At 40.6% G+C, this 23,337-nt stretch overlaps 1 protein-coding gene across 1 annotated transcript in view; it reads left to right on the top strand.

The window, feature by feature from the left end:
* Nucleotides 1-23,337, top strand: part of TTLL5 (tubulin tyrosine ligase like 5) — a 138,901-nt gene that overhangs the window by 60,748 nt on the left and 54,816 nt on the right. Inside the window, exons 29-31 of the mRNA XM_030482434.1 lie at nucleotides 8-62; nucleotides 1,492-1,631; nucleotides 16,852-17,006. Coding sequence (XP_030338294.1) covers nucleotides 8-62; nucleotides 1,492-1,631; nucleotides 16,852-17,006 — 350 coding nt within the window. The remainder of the gene's footprint in view (nucleotides 1-7; nucleotides 63-1,491; nucleotides 1,632-16,851; nucleotides 17,007-23,337) is intronic.

Below are 23,337 nucleotides of genomic sequence, written 5' to 3'. Positions count from 1 at the left end.
TTTTCAGGCTGCTGCTCAGATCTACAGCCAAAGATTGTCCCGACCATACTCTGCAAAAGTAGGTGAGTGTTCTGGGATGCATAATAACCTGCTAGATCATGTAATTTCTGTTCTGGACTAGGTAGAAATTTTACATTTCCAGAATTATGTGTCTAGTTGAATGGTGCTAAATTTCTCATGGAAAGGAGTCCAGGAAGCAGCCCTTGTTTGCCAAAGACGCCCTTTTATTGGCCAGATGAACAGCGAATTATAAAATCACTTAGGTTGAAAAAGACCCTTAAGATCACTGAGTCCGACCATTAACCTAACATTGCCAAATTCACCACTAAACCAGGTCCCTAAGTGTCATGTCTACACATCATTTAAATATCTCCAGGGATGGTGACTCAACCACTTCCGTGGGCAGCCTGTTCCAGTGCTTGGTGGTCTTCCTAATATCCAGTTTAAACTTCCTCTGGAGCAACTTGATGCCATTTTCCTATCCCTTGTTACCCTGGGAGATCACACCCATCTTGCTACAGCCTCCTTTCAGGTAGCTGTAGAGAGTTCAGCCTTGAACTCAGCTGTTGAACTTGTTTGAAAAGAGCTGGGAAATAAAGTGTTGTATACATTTATCTGATTGTATTACTGAGCTCTTTTTTTTTTTTAAATATTTAGTAATATTAATCTAGTTTTGGTTAGTAGAAGTCCTGTCTCAGTCTATGTTTTCTTAGTTCTCTGTTTCTCTATCATGCAGAGAAATCCTTTAACAAAACCTCATAATTATTGAATACTTGTGAGGTATTCAATAGGTGTGTAAGGACCTCCAAAACCAAAAGATCTGAGTGGATCATTACTGTATCTCTTTCTTCAGGACCTTTCATCACTGCCATATCCAAGTGTATCTTAAAAACACGATCTAGAGACTTCTCACTCACCATGCTGGGGTAGAACATAGTTGAGCAATGCAACTTTAGAGTGTAACGAATCTGAAGAGTAGAAGAAACTATAGGAATTTTAGATATATATTGTACTTTATTGAGAAAGTTTTGGGAACCACACAGAGGCTAACAGCTGTGGTCCTGATTTTTTTTTTTTTAATGATATACATTTGTTTTAGATTGTAGATCAGGGTCAGCACATGTTCATTATGGTTGCTGTGTAGATAGATATATATATTGACCACCTTTCTAGCATTAAATTAAACCTGACTTCCTAATTGAATAGCTTGTTCAAATTAATCCATTTGTTTTTAAGGCAAAGAATTATAGATTAACTTAGGTAACAGCAGCTAATATTATCTGGAATTGGTTGCTATTAGATACACTGCGATAAAGAGAATATGGGTTTGGAATTGACAAAAGCTCATGTGGGCAATACCCATGCAGAATAGAAGGCTGTATTCTCCCTAGAATATGCAGAAGGTATCATACCTGCTTTTGTACTGTGATCAGCAGGCTGAGAGAGTCTGACATACTGCTCACTAAGCATATCCACATGTTTGTTTGGTAGGTTTGTGCCATCGCAGTTCAAGTGGGCAGCATGTGGGCTCAGCCAGGATGCACAAAGATGCAGAAGATACTTCTTCCCAGGACAAAAGTAATAACCCCAGTATGGTAGCAGCAGAACTGCAGCAGGTGGCAGAAAAGCAGGTAGGCTGTCAGCATTCCCCACCACGCCACATCAGTCTCCTTATACAGCAGGTATGTAAGCAGTAAAGCCAGAGTCCCTGTCACAACAGAAGAGGCTGTCACAGGCTTCATTCTCACAGTCCCTGCACTTGTCATCTTTTCTCTCATACTTAGATTTTGGAAATATTGTTTTAACAGTGGTCTTTTGCTAAGTTTTCTGAAGCATCTTTAATAGTTGCAGTAGCTGGTGCTGTTTGTTTCTTTCAATTCTATTATGTTTGGATTTTGAATATCTGTTTAGATGATTGGCAATATCTCTTTTTTAAAAGGTGGGGTGCATTTATAAATCTAGGAAGCTGAATTGATTTTTTTGTACTCTTCTACATCTGGTTCAAAGTTTTGATTCAGTCTGGGCAGTTCCAAAACTAATACAGGCACTTTGGTCTTTGCAGATAGGTCTCGAACTTTAAAGAATAAGTCACAAAACCAAAGCACCTTCTTGCTGATGGACTCAGCAGAAAATGTGAGCACTGAACATACCAGTGATGCTGAGGCCTGATCTTGCATCAGGCCAGACCCTAGTTACAGAATCTGATCTTTCAAAGCCCAAAGAGGTATGAGGAACGCTGGGAGAAGCTTCTTTGCTTGTCCAGTAACATTCAGAGTTATCAGTCTGGTTCTCTTAATGAAGTCAGAATTCAGCATTTTAAAGCTAAACTTTGTCAGTAAAACTATTAAAAAAATTTGGTAGAGAAGTGAACATTCATTCAGGAAATGCTGACTTGTTGAAAGCTAAATATATGATGGAAGCTGCCTCCTTGGATAAAAAATAGTATCTAAAAAAACATTTGGGGAAAAATGAAATGCATCTATTTAATTTTTTTGCTGAAAAGAACTTTAAAAAATAAATCAATAGACTTTCTCCCTAAACCCACTCATTTCTCACTTGGCTCCAACTGCTGTGGTTTTGTAGGTCTGTCTAGAAAACCAATGTGTCCTCTTGCTGCCATTTAAAAATCATCTAATAGCTATATAAAATTCTGTATTCCTACCACAGCTAGTTACTGCTGGTTAAATTAGGAAGTATAGAAGGGGAATCCAGAGAGTAATTCACAAAGCTCTATGAGGGAAAGGCTGTGTAGCTTCCTGAGCAGAGCTTTTGTTGGTTGACAGAGGAGCTTACTCTGGTAATTGCAGATGGTGGAGGTTGAAATCTGTTTAGCCACCTATCAGTGCAGGTATACTCAAGTCTGGAAGTGGCTATGAAATGCAGTGGAAGCTCTGGAAATGTGTTGGTCGTGGTAAATGTGTCTGCATTGCTTTTTGTTTCTGGGTTCTCCGAAGATACTTTCCCCACAGAAGAGTGGGAAATGTGTATAATGAAAGTGCTAATTCCCTTCTTTGTGACCAGCAAACAATAAAGACCTCAGCTCCTAGCAAACAATGTAGATTATTTCCAAGTGAGATTTTGTATTGAGCAACACAGTGTTTGTACACTCTTTGCTTCTGTAGTGAAGTATAGAAACATATGTTGCGTTGTGTCGTAGTTGTCTTCTGTCACCATGAAAAAGATCCATGTAGAAAGGGATACACAAGTCAATGAAAAGTTTAGAGCTAGAGCTCTATCTGACAATGAATTTCCTTCCTGAAGCTGCATCTATTCAGTTCTCGACATCTGCTCTCTACTTTGATTCTCCAGGCCACATTTCTGCAATAATCCCTTTGGAGAAATGAAATCTGAAGCTTGCTTAATATGAAAATTTGGATGGTTTAGTTGAGGACAGTTTTTCTTTTGAAGAATTTAAAGTTTAAATTCAGAACTCTTCAGTTCTGAATTTATGGCATGTAGTAATTTCTAACCTAAGACTATTATTTTAATCATACCTGAAAACAGTGGTATTTTGGAAGGTTCAGATGTAACTGCAAGGCCCAAAGGAACATAGGTAAAGCGTACGGCTACTGCTCATGGGGTTTTGTTGTTGGTTCTTCCCCCTTCCCCAGACACATTCATAGAATGTCTTCTGTTATTTAAGAGTCATTCTAATTATTTTTTTGATCTAGCCTGGCTGTTAAATCCTGTGTTGCAACAAGGACCAAGAGTTTTAGTTCTGTGGGAAGACAAGATTGTCATGACAGTGAAGGGTGCCAAGAGGTACCAGCATACAATAAAAGCGTTACAGTATAGCAGCAAGTGCCTGTACAGGCAAAACTGGAGGAACCAAGCAAGGGTTGAGCTCATTTTTGGGCGACCTAGAACCAGGACACCTGGTGTTAAGCCACTAGATATGGATGTGGATGTGAAGCAGGGGGATTGAGTGAATAGAAGTGCAGGCATTAGAGAGTAGGCTGGAAGTTTGGAAAGTGATTTGCAGAAGGGTAGATACCAGTGAAGCTATCTGGGAGTGCTGCATGGTTATAGGTGTGGGCAGGGAAGGATTTAGTCTGAACCAGGTGAGAGGAAGATAGGGGCATAAGAGAGAAACATGTGGGAGAGGATTTAGTAAACAGCTGGAGAGAAGTGAGAAGTCAATGACCATTGGTATGGGTTGAATGGGGGAAGGACTTGAGGTGGGAGTGTTTGGGGACTCTGGGTTATGAAATCCTTGTGGCTTAGGGACAGGAGAAGGAAGGGATTGAAAGCTGAGAGAAGGTTAGAGAATAGGACTTGTATAAGGGTGATTTAGTTAAACAAGGCACTTCTTTGTGTTTTGCTATATGTTTCTAGACAGGAGACTGAATTGTTATTTTCCCCCTTTTCACTCCTCTGTTTAAGCCACTTGAAATATAATAGTCCTTTTAAAGTAAAAGCATTCTAAAATAAATTGGCATGAGGATGACCCCTGGAAGAGAACATCACTTACATAAATAGTAAAAATAGTACAATTGTTTAAAACCCCTCCAGAAACTTGGAGTTAGTCTACCTTATTGGAAAGTACCTGGCTGGTATGTAAGGGACCTGATGTTTGGATTTAATTATGTTTAATGGCAAGATTATGCTATTGATTTAGAGAGGGTGCAAGAAAGAGACTTTTGAAAAGACTGCTATTGCTGTGGACTGTTTCTTTTCCAAGGGCAAGAACTATAATGTGAGAGCTGAATGCCTTTGTATCTTGGTTCCCTGTGTTGTGCCCAGCTGTGTCTTGGGAGCGGGGGTTCTCTGAATACATTACCTCCTTCCAAGAGCAGCTGGGAAGCTTGTTTTCCGTTCCCATTCTTGTGAGAATTGCTTCTGGTATCTGTGTACTAGCCAGGGTCTCTGGAGTACCCAGGAATGTAGCCTCAACAGCTGTGCTTGAAATGATGTTGCCATTCTAGTTGGGAATCCACCTCTGTCCTTTGTCAATCCCTGCTGTTTCCTACCTATGCCCAAAGCACCTGTTTTGTGTTTTCTTTCTTACACTCCTGTATTCTATCCTCTGTACTCAATCAGTTTAATTTATTAAGCCAGTTGGCTGCTAAAATTACAACATTCAAAGGGAAAATTTTAAGAGTAAGTATTTGATGAGCATGGAACAAGGTGTTTAAAATCTGTCATCTTAAGAAAACAAGATTTTTGTGATTACATCAGCTTTTTGTCTTACCAGTCCTCTCCGTTCTCTTCTGAAACACCACATGGCAACTTCATAGTGATACTCGCGAAATGAACAGTTCTTGTAATATGGGAGGTGGAGATGGTAGAAAGGTAAAGCATTACCGATGTGTGGTTTCATTCCCTTGTACACAGTTACTTTTAAGTCGTCTCACAAAGTGTGTGAGAACATTTTGCCTTGCATTAATTTGTATTTTTGAAAAATATTTTTCATTATAGGGTATAAAATTTCATCAGTGCATCTTTATGCTTGCAACATTGAGAAAACAAGGGTGCCTTCACAGTGGTATACAATAGAAATATTGATCTAGAACCTATGAGAATCATTACTTAATCCCCTGCATCACTGTATGATGTCTTACTGCCTAGTTGCAGGAGTGAGAGAGAGATGTATATAGAGAAAAGAGGAGCAGTACTATTGTATCTTAAACTAGAAAAGGAGCAGCAGTTACTTCTGTAATGGTCTTTAACGGCAGTGTCTTTTCTGCACTTACCTTAAGGACACACTTGAGTATGACAATCTCAGGTTATGAAAGATAAATATTCAGCATTACAAATTAATACAGTGAAGCTGCTAAGGAGAATCTTTGTTGTTTAGTATAGCTGTAACAATGAATGTTGGTTTTTACTTCTCAGGAATTTTATTCCATTTTATTTACTTAAAATCACATATTTACAATGTTTTTGTGACTACATAAAATCTAATAGTAAAACTGATTTTGAGGTTAAGACAAGCAGTAGAGTTACGTACCTCTGTCCATAAGAGCTATAGTACCCACAGTATTCAAAATTAACAAGATATTCCTCCAGCTAAACTATCCAAAACATTTGGGAGAAAGCAACAGAGAGATCTGTAATAGAACATGTGTGCCTTTGAGGATCCAGCATTAACCCGGTAAGTTCATGGCTGAGTAGGATAATAATGGAGGTATCTGAGCTCAAAAGGTCATAAGAAAACAAATAAGAAAGAGAAAGCTCCTGTCCAAATTCCCCAAGTTTCAACTAAATTATTCTTGCAGATAGTATATTCTTACCTGTTTCATGAAAAATGTTAGAGCAGAGAAGTGCAAGGCCCGTGAGTGTTTCAGTCAAGGGTGAAAATCAAGTGGAGTTCAAAATATTCTGTTCTCTTTGGACTGCTGCCTATCCAGTCAGAGTGCATATATAAATTAGCCTGTTCACTGCTAATTGGGAACTAGCTGCAACATGTGCTATTTCTTGCTTGTTAGTTAAGGGGATGCAGGGAGGAAAGATACTGACTATATCGTAGGTAGCAGACTTGTGAATGATGTGCTTATTGGCCATGGAGACACATGAGGATGCCACAGGAAATCAGGTTTCCTTAAATATGCTATTGATAGATTAATTTGTTAATTCAATGGGGATATATTCTATGTCTGTAGAAACAATTTTTGGAGGATGTGGAATTTGCATTTTTCACTGTACTGGGTATAGAGGAGATACATTTTTCTTCCCAGGTAATGAAGTTAAACTTGTAGGAGAAAAGATAGGCAAAAAATGTTTTGTGAGACTTCTATGGCTGGATGGTCTACATTCAGGAGTTCAGAAATGCAACAGCGAAGTGACAAAGTTTCTGCTGAAAGGTGGGGTCAGTGATGAAGCTGGTATAGAGGACAGATAGGCAACAAATACACTTGTCTGTAATGGGGACTCTGAAGTTTCCTGTAAATTAAAGCAGAGGGTCTTGCTCCGTTAGCAGATATATATTAAATTGAAATAAAAATGGAACTTTAATTCACTCAGGTAAACATAATTCAGACCAAAAAAAACCCCCAAAACCAAAACCCAAAACCAAATCCCAAACCCCAAAACACCCAACCCATGTCTTGATCTATTAGAATTCTTTGAACTGAGAAAAATAGCATCTACTATGGCACTGGTTCTTGTTCTTCAAACTTACAAAAAAGTTTTTTACAAGCTCTCAGCAATTACTGTTAGGCAAGCCCAGTATCTGTAGGCAAAGTTTTGTTACAGATTGAAAGCAGACAGAAAGCAAACAAAAGAGTAGCCAGTTTGCTATACAGCAAGTGGGTAACCAAAGACACAATACAGAATGAACATGATGGAGTGTAAAATTAAAGATTTGAAAGGAGGAGGTTCATAATGGCTGCATGTTATTCCCTAAAGAATGAACATAAAAGCAAGTTATTGCAATGTAACATGGGGTGTGAATTTACAGTAGATTAGCTACTTTATACTGTTCATCCATGTGCACATATACTTGTGCAGCCCATGTTTACTACATGAGGTAACTTCTTGTTACCTTCAGTGCAATGTGGGCTACAAATGTCCAGACGTTCAATTACTGTGAAGTTGTGTGTGCTATAAAGTTAAACTTGAGCCTACCTTCTGATAATTTGTCAATACAATTGTTGATTATTATGAGAAAAGCTAAGAGAAATGTAACAACTGCATTAACTGGGAAGGGCAATGGCAAATGAAGTTCAGTGTTTATAAATAACTGATTACATGACAAGCAACAATTTTCACTACTTGAAGTAATATCCTTTAATCATCCAGGGAAGAAAAAATTAGTTTTGTTCTAGAAAGCTCAATGGAGATACCTGTTCTAAGTCAAGTAATAAAGGCAACAAAGAAAAATTAGTAGCATGTTTAAGGAACAGGGTAGGAAATGGTATGTAGTCATGTAAGCATCAGTTACAGGCCCTCCCTTGAAAAACTGTTTTCAGTTCTGGGTGTCATTTCTAGAGCTAATTCAGGAAAAATAACCGGGATTCATAGTTGAGTGACTAGAGCAATTAACTGAGGAAGTGAAAATATTAGGCTTGTTTGTTTAGGGAGGAGATAGGTATGAAGGAATTATACAGAGCAGTGGATGACCAGGTAAATAAAGATTTATTCATGTTTCTCATAACAAGAAGGGGATATTCATCTTAGTAGGAAGACATCAGAGTAAAAATCATTAAAGTGAATAGTTATTGTCACAGACTATTGACTTCCCTTGCCAAGAATAATCACTTGACTTGTGAAACTTCGTGCAGTAAGGTAGCGTTAAGGCAGAAAACTTAACAGGCCATAGTTGAATAATGAGCACTTTGCAAATAATAGATCCCTAGCTTTTAACATACAGAAATATCAAATTAATTTTTCTTATCAATAAGATGTTTCAGTTAGATGCATGGAAACCAAGATTTCTTTCATCTTCTGAAATATGTCAGGCAGGATAGCAAGTTTGCTGGTCCGCTGCTCCTAACTGATGTGTTGTCTTTAATATTGAGGAATGTGTGCTATGCTGCTGCTTCCATATTTATGACTTTTTCTTTGCTAGATTACTTTACTGTAGTCAAGCTAAATATTTCCTTTATGATAAGACAGTTACTGAGACACTTGTGGGGAAGTCGATATCTGAAATTAGTGATTTTCCAAGTTATAGCATGCAAATGATTATTTTTAGAGGGACTTCTTTGTTGGTATGTGTGGTGCTTCACCTGCAGTGTTGTCAGTGTGTTAATGATACTCAGTTTTTCAGTTGTCCTGAAATTTTCTTGTTCAGTTAGCCCATTGCCTAGCATGAGCATAAGATAGTACTATTGGAGAATCATGGCATATACATTGGTGATGTGTTGGGGAATAAAGCCTGAAAATACAGACTGGTAAGCCCCTTTCACTATATAGGGACTTACTTGCCTTTCTTGCCTTGATTTATGATACAGGGACCTTACTGGCTACAATGTTATTTCTGGACAGCTAAATGAAAAGATATTTACGTCTGTACCTACTGTTAGCCATTGGTCTTTCCTGATGGATAGATGCATGAAGGCTGTGAACAAAATAATCCAGACTTCTTTTCCCTCTGTGTTGTTTACCAGGCATTAATCCTAAAGTCTTTATTTCACTTGTGCTTAGCTTAAAATATTTCTTTGTGCTTGTATTGTGGGACTTGCTATGGGGAGGATGTTAAAATGCACAGCGTGTGTTTAGATCCAGAGCCAGGTGGCTGAAGCCTGGATATGTGTTTTTCCTTTGTGAATAGCATGCTACTTATTTCTGATATATGCTCTTAAGGTAAAAAGAAGGTTTTCTTCTGCAATGGATCTGTGTGAGGTCCCTATCACTGGCTGGCGTGGGGGGCTGCAGCTGATACCTGCCAGGCTGTAGTACTTTGTAGTTATTAATGCTAGTGAACTGAAGAATGTGTTGAATTGGCCAGCTTCACCAGGAGGAGGAGGATGAGAAGGAGGAGGGGAAGCCTGGTGGGAGCTCTGCCCCTCTCTGTGAGGGAGAGTGTGAGATTTCAGGACTCAGTTATCATTAGGAATAGCTCCAGTTCTTCTAGCCAGCCAGTTTAATCACAGGGATAATATCAGACCACCCAGGCAAGGGCTATACTGAGCTGCCTCTCTCTCTTGCTATGTAGGCAATCAGTGCCCAAGATCCAGCAGCCAGGATTCCTGCAAACATGCTGATAGATCCATGGAAGGGTGGGGTACTTCTCTCACTCTGCATTTTTCATTTGGACAGAAGGTACAAATTAGAAAGAAGCAGATGAGTTTACTAAACCTTAGAATGGGGAGAAGGAGTGAGACGCAATTGGAATGGGTTCTTGACAGTGCCCCAGAGTGGCCATGTGGGAATAATATGTCACAGGAATCCCAAAATAGCAAGTTTCAGCTTAACATCAGCTACAACAATATTTGAACCCACACTAATCATCAGTTACCTGTCTCTATTATGCAGTGTAGTACCCTGGCCTCCCTTGTCCTCAGCAGAGGAAAAGTGCCACAAAGCAAATGGCCAGCATGCCAAAATGCACTCTACTGGTACCGGTGGGCATCAGCTCTTTTAGTTCTAGAACTGAGCAGTGCAACTGAAAAAAGACCACGAAACTCAGGGTGCAGCAACTATTTGCAGAAATTTGGTGAGAATGTTTTCCGTAACAAAGGGGTTTTTTCAGTGTTAGTCCCTTGCTTTGACTCAACCAACTTTGTCTGAGTCTTAATCAGATTTATTTTCCTTATTTAAGCATTTGGTTGGCTTTTATCCTTCTGCTGAGGGAGAGGAACAGAATTATAAAGGAAGAGGGCATCTCACTGTGACTAGGAAGAGGAGCAAGAAGGCAGGAGATGAAGTCTAAGTGATCTTTTTCTTTCCTCTCACAGAGCTCTGCACGGCTGCAGGGCCCCATCGCCTCCTCATCTCCAGGCTGTTCACACAGAAGCTGGAATTACTTTTAATACTACTAGTTTGTAGCATCAGCAGTAATGTAACTGGTCTCAGCAGAGGCTGTAGGAAGCGAAAATGTCAATGCAGTTTCAGCAGTGCTCAAACTGAACTCCTTCTGCTCTGAGGCTCCAAAGGGAATAGGAGCAGAGGCTTTCCTTAGGATGCAGTAACATCTGCAGAGAGTCACCAAATGGGCCAGGCCGAGCAGATAGAATGCATGTTATAGGAAAGATTACACCCTGATCATCAAACGTTTGGCACGTCTATGCCTTATCAAAATCACTCCCACTAGGAAATTTTGAGTCAGAGAGCATCTAAATGAAAACCTGACTTTTTCAGGAGAAGGAAGAAGGGAGTACAGCCATCCACAGCGGCAGCACTAACTTGGGTTTTGTTATTTTTTCCCTTTTTTTCATTGTTAAATGGATGCATACGCTGGAGACACTACAAAGGAATTTGTAAGTTTGTCAGGTTTCCCAGGAATGTCTCTGGCAGGTCTTTGTCTGGAACATTTTCTGGAGACTGGAACATTTGTGCTCTGTATGCATATGTATATCCTGTAAGCTGGTAAGCTCCATGAGCAGAGAAGGAATGTCAGAGGCCTTTGGCCAGATCAGCCTTGGTACACACACAGATTTCACACTTCCCAGCCTGTTAGTCCCAGTTCTTCCTTTCTGGCTGGTTGCTCCTGCAAATTCAAATCTGTACATAAAATGAAGGTGGTTTAGTGTCGGATGCGGTCAGCAAGCTGGCCTGGGTAATAAAAAGGTGGTCCTAGGAAAATCTGCTTGTATTACATAGTTTCTTCAAGGAATTTGTAGTAGGTGTATTTTGTGCCACTATTCAGACAGTGAAAGTGTGTGTGTGTGCTAGAGATTTGTGGTTTGGCATTTCCTTTGCCTTTTAAGGCAAGAGGCAGGTTAAGATCCTGTGATGTTTCCCATACTGGGATGGCCTGTTGGATTCCAGTATTTCGATGAATTAAGGAAGGCAATGCAGGTGGACTGTTTCCAGTAGTACTGGAAGACCTGGGAGCTCTGTTTTGTTAGACCAAGTCATGCTAGCTTGCACTTGATCACACATGTAGATGGCAGCTCTGTAGTGAAGTCAAGAACATGCAAACCACAGACTGGGGAGACGACAAATTAACACTGAATATTTATATTGGTTTAGCACCGAGTCACTGTCACCTCTGCAAGCTGAAAGAAGAAAAATATAACTGAAAGAATCTGCAATTTTTTTTAATTTTTTTTTTTTAATAGCAAGTTGTTAGCTCTTCCCCTCTGTTCCTGGGAATATAAATATCTCACTGATGTCAAAAGCCCCAGGGGCACGTGTGTCTGAGGAAGGCTTGGCAGGTGAAAATACAGTGACTGTGGAAGCAAGGTAATGGAAGAAAAGAAACATTTCTCTTACAAGCTATTGGATAAAGATGCATTGCTGGATGAACAGTAATAAAATGGAAAATTAGGGATTGACTGAAGGGTCTTGAAGGAATCAAACTGAGCACACAGGAAAAAACAGATGAAAAGGTAAAGGACAATATATTGCAAATTATGAGACATTTTGCATGCTTTCAGTTTTCTAGTGGAATGCTTCCTTCCTTTGAGCTTATGATACAATGTCACTTTGTCCTGTCTGAGGCATCAAAACCTAAAGATTCTGGTCTTTAGGTAGAGGAGGAGTGATCTGACATGTAAAATGATCTTACATCCTTAAAATGATCCCTGTCCAATCTTTCTTTAAAGAAAAAAGGTTTCTCAGTAAGCTGTTGGTGTTCATATACACCTTTGAAACTTGTTGAGAGGGTACATTGTGCCTAAAAATTTGTGGCATTAGGCCTCCTCCTGCTTCAGACTGTGAAATTTTTATCATATTGAAGTTTTTTTTGGAGGAGACAATGAAGTAGGTCTATGATCACTGTGTTCCTTTGGCATATCTTGATCATGTCTTGATCTTTGAAATATGGCTTGGATTTCTTCTCCTCCTCACCAGTCAGATCCAAATGGAAATGAAATGTGTGAACTGGAAGGGATTCAAGTGTGGCTCCAACTAAGAGAAGTGGTCATCTTTAGACTGTGTAGATCTACAGTCCCCAGCACTTTACAGGCAAAAGGACATGACTGGCCTCTGGCAGAAAAATACTAAAACTGCCAACTGGGGAGTGTGAAGTAAGCATTCTTTTGTAGTGCATTGCTTGCTCAGTGTTGTAACACATTGACCAGTGAAACTCAGGATCTGCTGTTCAGGATGTTGGTAATGAAAATTTAAGTCACTGTTCCACTCTGTGCCAGGGGGGCAGCTTCTAGAGATGATGTGTCCTTGTTCACTCTGGTTGACTCCTGCAAACCAGCAAAAGAAACGCTCAGGCTTTTAGGAGGCTTTTTTAGAGGGTTTTACTGAGTTCGTTGAGGCTGATCTGCAGCACGTATAAATGTATATATGTGTGTGTATATATATACTTTTTAATTTTTGGCCATAGGCGGCATTTTCTGCTTTAGCTTATTTGAAATATTAGACAAGTTCAAAATGAAAATATTATAGAGAAAAAGGTTCTTGAATGTGATAATGGGAAACTATTGAAATAATAGTATAATGTAGATCAGAAATGTGAAAGAGATTAAGCTCCTCTTTTGACTCTTGCTTGTGATTTCTTAAAGGTACTATAGAATGGGTCTTTGTCTGTAGAATGCTATTCATTAGAAACGAATTCAAAATTCTGTCCTGGAGTTTTGTTTCTTCCTATTTGTATTTGGAGATTTCTTATTTCCTATTTTAATTATAAAGCAGATTAACAAAAACAAAACTCTCAACTCTTAGATCTGGTGCTTTCAGATACCATTCTGTGTTGTCACCTTGCGTTCAGTCTTAAATTTATTGAGAAATAGATTTCTCTGAATAAAGCAAAACCATAGAGACAATTTCTCTTAAACTTATGTGGGTCTGCTCTCAATAAGGCAAGTGTATTGTCATAAACTTACCTTGTAATAGTTAAAAATAATTAAAAAAACCCCAGTAAAAGTAATATGGCATTATGCAATAATTTGGTTTTTGGTTTATTAGTATTGAACTAATTATAACAGTACATGTATATGCTGTTAGGCTTTCTAACACTAGGCTCTATTTATCAATATGGCTGTGACAACCCACATGTTCTTCCTTTCCCTATTTCTTGATTTTAGATAACAACTAGAGTTACATAAAGTGGGCTCCCCTCTTGCTACGAGAGCTCTTTGGGATTTACTGTCCCATTGTGTTGTTCACTCAGCATGTTCCTTTCAGCTATCCCAAACAGTTTAAAAATTGTGGCAAAACTTTATGAATCATTCTATCATGAGAAGTATTAGCTGTGTATTATCTTGCCTTTTACAGACTCCACAGAAAATGTTTTAATGTGAGGAGAGGTGTTTGAAGATAGGGATGCTTGAAGAGTGCAGTGCAGCACACACGGGTCTCCTGTCATGCTGTCAGAAAAAATATTTGTGAGTCCCTTACTGCTAGTGAAAAACAGGAATCTTACCAAGCAGGAGAGTTTGAACCCATCTTGGTACAACTCAGTGTGAAAACTAACTTTATTCTTGTAGTTCCACGCCAATAATCAGTTTCCCTGTTGAGCCCCACTAACCTTCCTTTCTTGGTTTTGGGGGTAGGGTGAGGTGGTTTGGTTTGGTTTGTTTCCCAATACCACATTTTCTTTATGGAGATTTTGATATGTCCTTTGGTCCAAGTGCTATACACTATCTTATTTTAAGCCAAAGTAACAACTCATTTGCTGCTAAGTATTTGCCTACATAAAGGGAAGAATATGGTTTCACCAGGTGCACAGGAGGACGAGTGACTAGAAAATGAAGTCACTCTGTGGAGCACATATGTGTTGGGGGTGTCCCAGCAATCCACCAAGGCAACATCCTGGAAAGCTAATTATAGCAGCCGAAACGTCTCAGCACACCGCACAGTAACAGCAGTAACACCTATCTGGGTGGGCTGGCTGCAGCTAGACCTTGCACTCTTGCTGGTGTTCTCTCCCTCATTCTGAATCCCTTGTCTGTATTTAATCCTGCTGTAGTTTAAACACCTGTCTATGTGGAATGTGTGAAATGTCCCTACTACCCGTACTAAGCTATTTGCTCACGTGCTTTGCTTGGAAAGACAGTTTTCAAATAAACAATGATACTGTATTAGAGAGGAAAGCAGATTGCATTAATAGAGCAGGGGTGAGGGGGTAATTCATCAGGCTAAATGGTTCTTGGTATCAAGATGATGAAAAAAATGGATAAAGTCGTCTTCATTTCACACATTGGATGTGTTAGCAAAGTTGTGATCACTGTTGCTGACAAGCTAAGAATTGTATATATTCTATTTCCTTTGTGTTTGCCTCATTTGCCATTCTTGCTTCTTTTCAGACAATAAACTCTTTGTGGCCAGAAACTGTCATTGTTAGGTATTTGTATAGTGCCTGGCACAACTGGAACTAAACCTGATTTGAAGCTTTCTGTTATTGCAATGAAAATGCTTTAAATTTTAATTAAATTCTACAGAAGATAACATTTAAGGGTGAGGTAGAGGCACCAAAATGACACCTTAAGTCATTTTCCATATAAGATGGGTAGCACTGCCTATGACTAAGCTTGCTTCTAGGGCATGAGAGCAACTGGAAGAGGAATGAAGAACAAAAGTGTGGGAAGACAGATCAAATAATTACTCCCATGGAGAGTTCCAGGCCTGAAATGGTGTGGCTCAGGGGCCAGAAGTAGTGAGGAGGCCAGTGCTGGAAGTCTGTAGGAATGAAACTGGACTGAGCAGAATAAGGAGAATGACACCTGAAACGTGGAAGCTGTGACTGGCTAAGTGAGAATAATGAGACACAGACAAGGAGTAAGAACAGGAAAGGGGAGAGCTCAGAAGGGATGAGACAAAAGAGGTTCCTTTTGGAGAAGTGGGCAGAAGCCCACTGCATAACTGCTATAATTTAATGCTGTCCAAAACTTGAAGTAGGAGTCAAGATTTCTGAATTTACAAAATGCTTAGATGCCTCATAGTACTAAACCACAGGAGGAGCGGGAATCTACTGTGTTGCCAGTTGCAATGGTGGTTCATGCCAGAGTTCAGTCGGAGGATCTGAAGTCTGCAGTCACGCACAAGTCTATTGTAGGTATGAGTGCAGTGTATTGCAATGAAGCTGGTATGCACTTGAGTAATTGCACACAAATTCTGGTGAAAGAGCATTGTTAAGATCTCAAAGCTGGGAATTCATGAGCTGTGCTTAAGTCACACTTAAGTGACTTAACAAGCATCGCCTTTGAGATCTGGAGCAGATGCAGGGTTAGGTGTTAGACTCTTCTTTCTGTCTCTGTCCTGTGTCTCTCTGGCTATATGCCTTCCAGTTGCCAAAGAAGCAAGCAGGGGCCATACAGACAAGTTTTGCTTACCATATGACCTTAATCTTGGTGCAGAACCAGCTCTGTTCTGTGCTCCTAAAAGCAACACGTGATCATGTAATTAAAGGTAGTAATAAACTTGATTCTGGCAATGCCTGACTGGGAATCGTAGCTTTGCAACCTTTGTAGTGTCTTGTAAGCTTCATAATTTTTATTTTTTTTTTCCCAAATGTAACCTAATACTTCTCCTGCTGTAGTAGATACTATTTCATTATGTTTTTAGGCTCTCTTCAATAAACCAACAGGCAGCATCTGCTTGCAGTTTGATCTGTCAAGAAGATAACCAGTGCAAGAAGAATGCTCAGAGAGAGAAGCAATGGAATACATTTTGTATGCTTAAACCCATATAGACAATTTCTTTAGAGCTTGGTATAACAAACATATACCTAACACAATTTTAGACTATCATTAGCTAGCATATTTACTTGTGTAAACAGATTGGAAGTGGTTGTGTGAGAAGTTTCTTTCATTTGTGGTAGAGTTTGGTTTCGAATTATATATACAAGGTACATATGCTGTTGGATTGTGCCTATATGGATGCATAGAGGGGGGTAGGGAGAGGAAAGGTGCATATGGCTGGCTTAGTGACACAGCTTATGTTGACTGGGCACACTGGTCTCTGCTCAGTGTAATGTGAGTTTCTAGGTTTTGATTAGTGCACGTAGAGTTAAGTTTTCACATGGCAGGAATGTGATGTTGCTTTCTTACTCTGGGATTTTCGATCCATCTTTGTCTTTCCTCCTTTGTTCTTCTGTGAATGGAAGGGTTGTATTTTTAATACTGGTACTTGAATTCATCTCAAGCATGGTGGAGGTTGGTGTCATCTCTCCCACTGCTTTATGCAACTAGCACAGTCCTGCCTCTGAATGTTTCCTTTCTCTAGTAGTCTTATTCCTCTTAGTTCATAGTCTATCCAGTTTACTTAGTGACACCTTTTGCTCTTTTCTTTGCTTTTAAATGTTTCTGATGTATGGTTGTTTTTTTTTTCTCCTCCTCCCACCCCCTTTAGTTAACAAACCTGAACTTGGCAAGTGGAACTATAAGCAAGGGGAATGCAGCCACCTCACAGAGCTACCAGTCATCACTCAACAAAAGAGGGTCATTGTTGGCTGTGCAGTCAGACACCCATATAGCTGACAAAAGACCTGTCTCTTCAGCTGTCAGGTAAGTTAAAATTGCTGCTCCAACTTTTTGAAGAAGAATGTAATGCACTCAGGAGCTCATTTGTAATTTGTATGTGGCTTCTTGCTCAGGTGCTGGAGAATGTCCAGAGGGTAACAAAGCTGGTGAAGGGCCTGGAGCACAAGTCTGATGAGGAACAGCTGAGGGAACTAGGGTTGTTTAGTCTGGAGAAGAGAAGGCTCAGGGGGGACCTTATTGCTCTCAACAACTACTTGAAAGGAGGTTATAGCGAAGGGGTGTCAGGCTCTTCTTCCCAAGTGACAAGCAATAAGACAAGAGGAGATGGCCTCAAGTTGCTCCAGGCAAGGTTTAGATTGAATATTAGGAGAACTTTCTTCACAGAAAGTATTGTCAAGCATTGGAACAGGTTGCCCAGGGAAGTGGTTGAGTCACCATACCTGAAGGTATTTAAAATACATGTAGATGTGGTGCTTAGGGACATGGTTTAGTGGTGGACTTGGCAGTGCAAGGCTAAGATTTGGACTCAATGATCTTAAAGGTCTTTTCCAACCTAAATGATTCTATGATTCTGTCTGAGGGCCTGTCTTCTTAGGACTATCCTAGAAACTAGGCCTATGAAAATAGAGCTATGTTTGCAGAGCTCTCAGGTTCATGGTGAAATAAGGAGATGGATGAACATGTAGAATGAAAGGGAAATGTCTGTTTCTCTTTGATCATTTCTCATCCCTGCATCTGTAAGTTTAGGTTTGCTGGTGTTGAGACATATATGCAGAATGCAAACTTATACCTGATACTGCAGAAATCTCCAGTAAGGCTGCATCTTTATGCTTCTTCCTTGAATGTCAAGTTTAGATTGTTCAAAGATAGAGCAGTATCTTGCAGTGTTTATATTATAAAGTTTCTTTTTCAGATGGCTTCTTTATGGTCTTTATTAATTTTGGACATTGGAATTTATATTTATGGCTGATATCATGGGACTCGGGGCAAAGGTCTGTGATTCTGCATTAAAACCATTCTTGCTGGGATTAAAAGAGCAGCAAGGTTTGCCCAAAGGATTCTGGATCTTGGAAGCTAGGAGCAGGGTGAGCTATGCTGAATACCAGCCCAGAACTGCTGGAGGTTTGAGTTCTTTCCTTGCCACTTCAGTAAATATTTTTTATTCTTTTGCCTAAGCCTTCATTTTTGTCTTTTAGATTAGAATAAGGAGGCACAGCTTCTCCAGCACGAGTTGAGGACTGGAAAGCACTGTATGCATGGAAATACTGATTCTTGTCAGTGCTGCTTCAATGCTACCAGAAAATGGAGGGAGGTGGTAGAGGCAGACACACAGTGCAGGAGGCATGTGACCTGAGTGGTCATCCTTTCCCAAATGGGTCCTTCAATAGAAAGATTGGAATGGGACTTGGAAAGCTGAAGTAAAATTGTTCTTATTTCATCAGTCACTGCTTTTCATCCTGCCTAGAGGAATGTGAGAAATGAATTCCTGACCTGTTTCTGTTCCAGCATTATGTTTGCCTCTGGGGTTTAGAGTTATTGAGAGAGGTGGTGGTGATTCTGCTCTTGGAGCTCAGCCAGGCAAGCTATTACCTAATCCAAATAAAGAACCTATCCAACAGGTGTAAACTGCCTTCCCTTCCTACATAGCTTGAGAGAGCAGCAGAGTGCAGGCTGTCCTAGAGCTTCCATTCCTTTCTCAGCTCTGCTTGCACCTCTGCATGGACTCACACACAGCTGGAAAACGATTACGCATGCTCAAAATCTTCTGTTGCAGAACTCTGCAGGAGTCACTGTAATTACCGTGTTGCTCTGAAACCATTTCAGTTATGTTACTTGTAGATCTAAGAACCCACCATTTAATGCCCAGAACTCCACTCTGAATGACTTCAAGGGCTGTGCCTCATCTAGCATTGTATGCATAGTTTAATGCCTTTAGAAATTCTGTTTTATTTTGTACAGTAATCCAAAAGTACTTCAGAATTGTCTGGTCACAGCTAGTATAAGATCCCCTCTTCAAATCTTTAGTGAGCCATTTAGTTTTTTAGTGCTTCAGTTCTGTTCTTATCATTAGAACAAGAGATGGAAAGACGTCTTAAGACTTTACTGAATTACTTTATCTTTGTGGCTGCTTGTGTTGAATGGCCAGAATACTGGGAGTTAAAAGCTTTATGTAAACCTGGGGGGAAAAAAAAAAAAAGGATTCTTTTCGGTGCTGAATTACTTGGGCTGTGAACTTTCATTTAATGGGAGAATTCCAAAAGGAATACCAAGGTCACAATATATGGAGATGGCTATCTTCTATTCTAAATGCCTTTTTGCTACTTGATCTGTTACACTGGAGCAAGCAGTTCATAGAGGGTCATCTGCTGGGTGTCAGCCTGTGCTCAGTGCTGGTTGACTGACTGAAGAAAAAAGCTTCCTGTTTTGTTCCATTAAGGTTCTGGTCTACCAGTTGTAGGATTCGGCAAGGATGGAAATGTTTTGTAAATGGGTCTCTTATCTGGCTTGCACTTGGCTCCAGTTCAAACATCTGCCTCTTAAACACAGTCCTTACAGTTTTTGTATGGCTCTGTGGTAAAAATAAGCCATTTTAGTGCTGTTGAGATTTATTTGAAAATTTTGTTTTGATGCTTGCAATCTGTAGGATTCAGCATAGTCTTAATGACAAATCTTCCTCCTTTCTAATTCTCACCCTCCAAGTACTGCCTTACCTAAATGTTTCTCAAAGTAGTTCTCTCTTCCTTTGTTGAATTCTTTTGGATGTATGAGATGAGGTGAGGTGCCAAATCAGTAGTCTGCTTAATACAGAGGCAGAGAACAGTTCTGGATACCGTTTTTTTTGGTTTTTTTTTTTTTTTGGTCACTCTATACAAGCATTGGTGCTATTCCCACCCCAGTGATGGTTTAGGCTTTCACTGTGCCCCAGACACAGAAGCCTGCAGGGCTATACAAGAGGTGAGATGTTCCAAGTTGTATATGGGCTTACTTCTGACTACCGTAACATGGCTGTCAGTCTCTGCCATGTTTGCTGCAGCCCTGTCTTTGTTGCCCTCTGTAGCTCATTGAGGCTGTCCCGGATCTGCTTTCTCCTACTTTAACACTAGTCCTGCCTCAGTGCCCTATTTCAGTTCAATCTCAACTTCTCAATCTATCCATCAGGCAGGATTGTCACCCTTTCACATTCTGCTGTGTGTAAACGTGGGTATATGTTTTGTAGCAGAAGTACGTAAAATCCCATATATAATTTTTATCCATTTTACTAATGTAATATAAGGACAACAAATATGAAAGTGATTCCTCATTATTCAGTGCAACTAATTTCTAGTCACTGAAGCCAAGACCTTACTAGAACTGCTCTTGGAAGAACATTCTCTTGCACGCATTCTCAGTTGCAAAATAAAGGTAAAAAATTGGGCGTTTGAGAATGAAGCTTGTTGATTCGGAACCTAAATTAACTTTTGAGTACCTGTTGGCAAATAGTTGCATAAACCCTAGTGGTGGAGACAGAAGACATTCCTGGAAGCTTCTGGCACTGGAATCTGCAGCTGCTGTGTCACTGCTTCATGCCAGTTTTCATTTACTGTTAGGGGTACATGTACTGTGTGTTCTAGGTTTCAGATGTTCTGCTCTGATATTACTAAGTATATATCCTTTGGACTTGTGAGTATGTGGAAGAGTCTCTGATCTCTTTTGAGACTTTGTTCTGTGCTGGTATAAGTGGCTTCTTTGTCTCCACTGAAACTTTGAGTTTTGCCAGAAAGACCCCAGACGAATATCACAGGCTAATTGTGATTCACTGGTCTTGATCCTTTGTAGTCAAAGGGGCAGCTTGCTACGTTTGACATAAAGGGAAGGTGAAAGTGATGTCATTGTTTCCCCAGTTTATATTTTAAATTTTGGAGGTATGGGATGTAAAATAAGAAATTAGGCTTGGACCCAGATATATGGGCTTTGAAGAGCTATTAGAGCTGTTAGAAGAGTGATACTAGAATAGCCAAGAGATGTGCTAATGTGCGAGGTGATTCTCAGAGTGATAGAAAGGTGAGCAGCTGATGGGACAGTCCTGGTTTTTTGCAAGACTCATGAGCTAGGCTAGGGTGGGCTTATAATTGCAGAAGCAGCATGGATGTTACAGTAGGGGCCCTGGGAAAGACCTAACTACCTATGGGCTTGCAGCTAGAAGTAAGGAGGAGAGAAGTCCCAGGGATCTTCGCAGCTAACGCCAAGTTTTAATAAGAACAAATCTATTTCTCTTTGTTACGTATGTGTTGCCTTGTAGTTCTGCATCTTAAGGGTTGATAGTGATTTTATTCTCTTCCAAATCGTTTGTTTCAAGCTCCCTGCAGTCTCTTGCAAGGTAGAGGCTGCCCAACTGCTGTCCTGTGCAGCACTTGCCAAGTGGTCAGAGCCTATTTGTTTGTGCAGTATCTAGGTGCAAGCTAACTTGGCGACTGCTGCACTGATGCCTCTAGAGGAAACGAAGGGAGAAGGCAACAGGCATTGAGGGCTATACAATAGGCCTTCAGTTTGGTTTGAGCAAACTGCATTGACCTTAACACCTCCCTAGCTAAGCAGCACAGAAGTGCCAGAGCAGTGGCAGACCAACAGCACTGAGTCCAGCCCTGTGCCAGCATAGCCACGTGTCTGTTTCTTGCTCCTCATACTGCTTGTCCTCTTCTCTTTTCTCTTTAGCTCTTGAATTAATTTAGGTGTTATGGTAAATTTCTTTATTTGAGGTGGAGGAGTAATTGAGGTAGGTACGGTGATTTTTCTGTGACTGATTTGTTTCCATCTCCTCAGCAGCGCTGATGATTCTGCCTGTGGTCCTTGAGAAGCAGCATTTGTGCGAGTCCTGAATTTGGGGTTTGGTCTATTATTACCTTCTGTTCAGAGAAGTTTTGAGGGCAGGAGAAAAATAGAAGTACTGCCTGGGCAGCTGTGCATTCTTGCAACTTGTCCTGTCCCTCGTTTGTGCATATTCTTCCTCTCTCAGTGCGTATTTGTGCCTGTAGCAGCCTTCTCCTGCCCTTCCCTGGCAACCTTTTTTATACATCTCCCAGGGTCACTGGTGACAACTTGTTAACTCTGGGAGTGAATTTGCTGACTTAAACTTCAGAAATACATGGCTTGCCTTTGTATTTTATTTTATTTTTCTATATATATATTTTGGTCACACTGAAGAAACTTGTGATGGCAGGTCCAATTACTCTCCATCCTGCTCGGAAATTGCCCTGAGCCTCAGCACCATGTGTTGGCACAGTCCTGAAGGGTCCCTGCTTCCCACAGCTAGGCCTTGGCTCTGTCTGCCTGGAGCCTCCAGGAGAGGAAAGGCGGAAAGCTCGTGACTTGCCCAGACAGTCTGAGGCCTGGCCCTGCAGCCTCAGCTCCCCAGACGCTGTTGAGTCGGACTTGGCTGGCAGCCGCTGCGCTGTTGCTTTTCCGAGGTAATAAGTGAGATTAATCGCAGGACCCTTTCCAGAGGTGAAGGGGGTTTGGGCTGTGTTCAGGGAGACTGTAAGAGCCAGTGCTGGGTCTGTGAGCTGGAGGTGAGAGCTAGGGCCTCGCAGCAGGGCAGAGTGGGTGCAAGTGGACTTGTGTGAGTGTGGCCTTTCCACTCAGCTACCTCTGGGAGGCTTGTCTGGAGTTGCATCCTGGGGCCTGCCTTGGACTGGCTCTAGCTAAGCAAGGGGGCACAATGTCTGCATTACGTGTGTCTGCTGGCCTTGGGTAATTATGGTTTTTGCAAATAGCTCTCGAAATTTGAGGGGGCAGGTTTCTCTTTGACTGCATGACATCCTTTCAGAGAAGATATTAGGATTTTTCCCATTATTCTCATCAAGTAGCCCATATTGGTAGGTGAAAGGAGTGACAGGGGTTTCATACCTTCCCCCAAGTCAATACTGTGTTATGGGTTTGCATTTTTCCATTTCAGCTGCCTTCACAAACTGACCTTACCCTAACATAAACCTAGGATTTGCCATCCTGGACTGGGCTGCAAATCTGCCTAGTTCTCCCATCATGTGCTTCACAGCAACTACCACCACCATCTTCAGTGGAAGCACAGAGAGCAGAAGTTCTGATGGGCAGCAGTGAAATTCCCTGTCTGGGGTGGGGAGAAGCTTGCTTTTACTCTCCTTTTTACCCTCAACAGCTAACAGCTGGCTTGTAGTTCTCACAATAGTTTCTGTTGTACCATAGTCTAGAGTGGATGTTGTTGTTAATCATCTAGTTTTACTTTCTGGAAAAACTGTAGTCTCGTTGAGCTGTAGCAGTGAGTTCCACAGGTGAATCATATGTTATGCATAAGTTTCCTTTTAAAATTTTTTTTTCCCCAAATTTGCCAGAAGTCTCTGCC

Source organism: Strigops habroptila, chromosome 4 (assembly GCF_004027225.2).
Source record: "Strigops habroptila isolate Jane chromosome 4, bStrHab1.2.pri, whole genome shotgun sequence".
Taxonomy (NCBI): Eukaryota; Metazoa; Chordata; class Aves; order Psittaciformes; family Psittacidae; genus Strigops; species Strigops habroptila.
The sequence above is the reverse complement of the archived record's forward strand: the minus strand, read 5'-3'. Positions and strand labels throughout refer to the sequence as shown.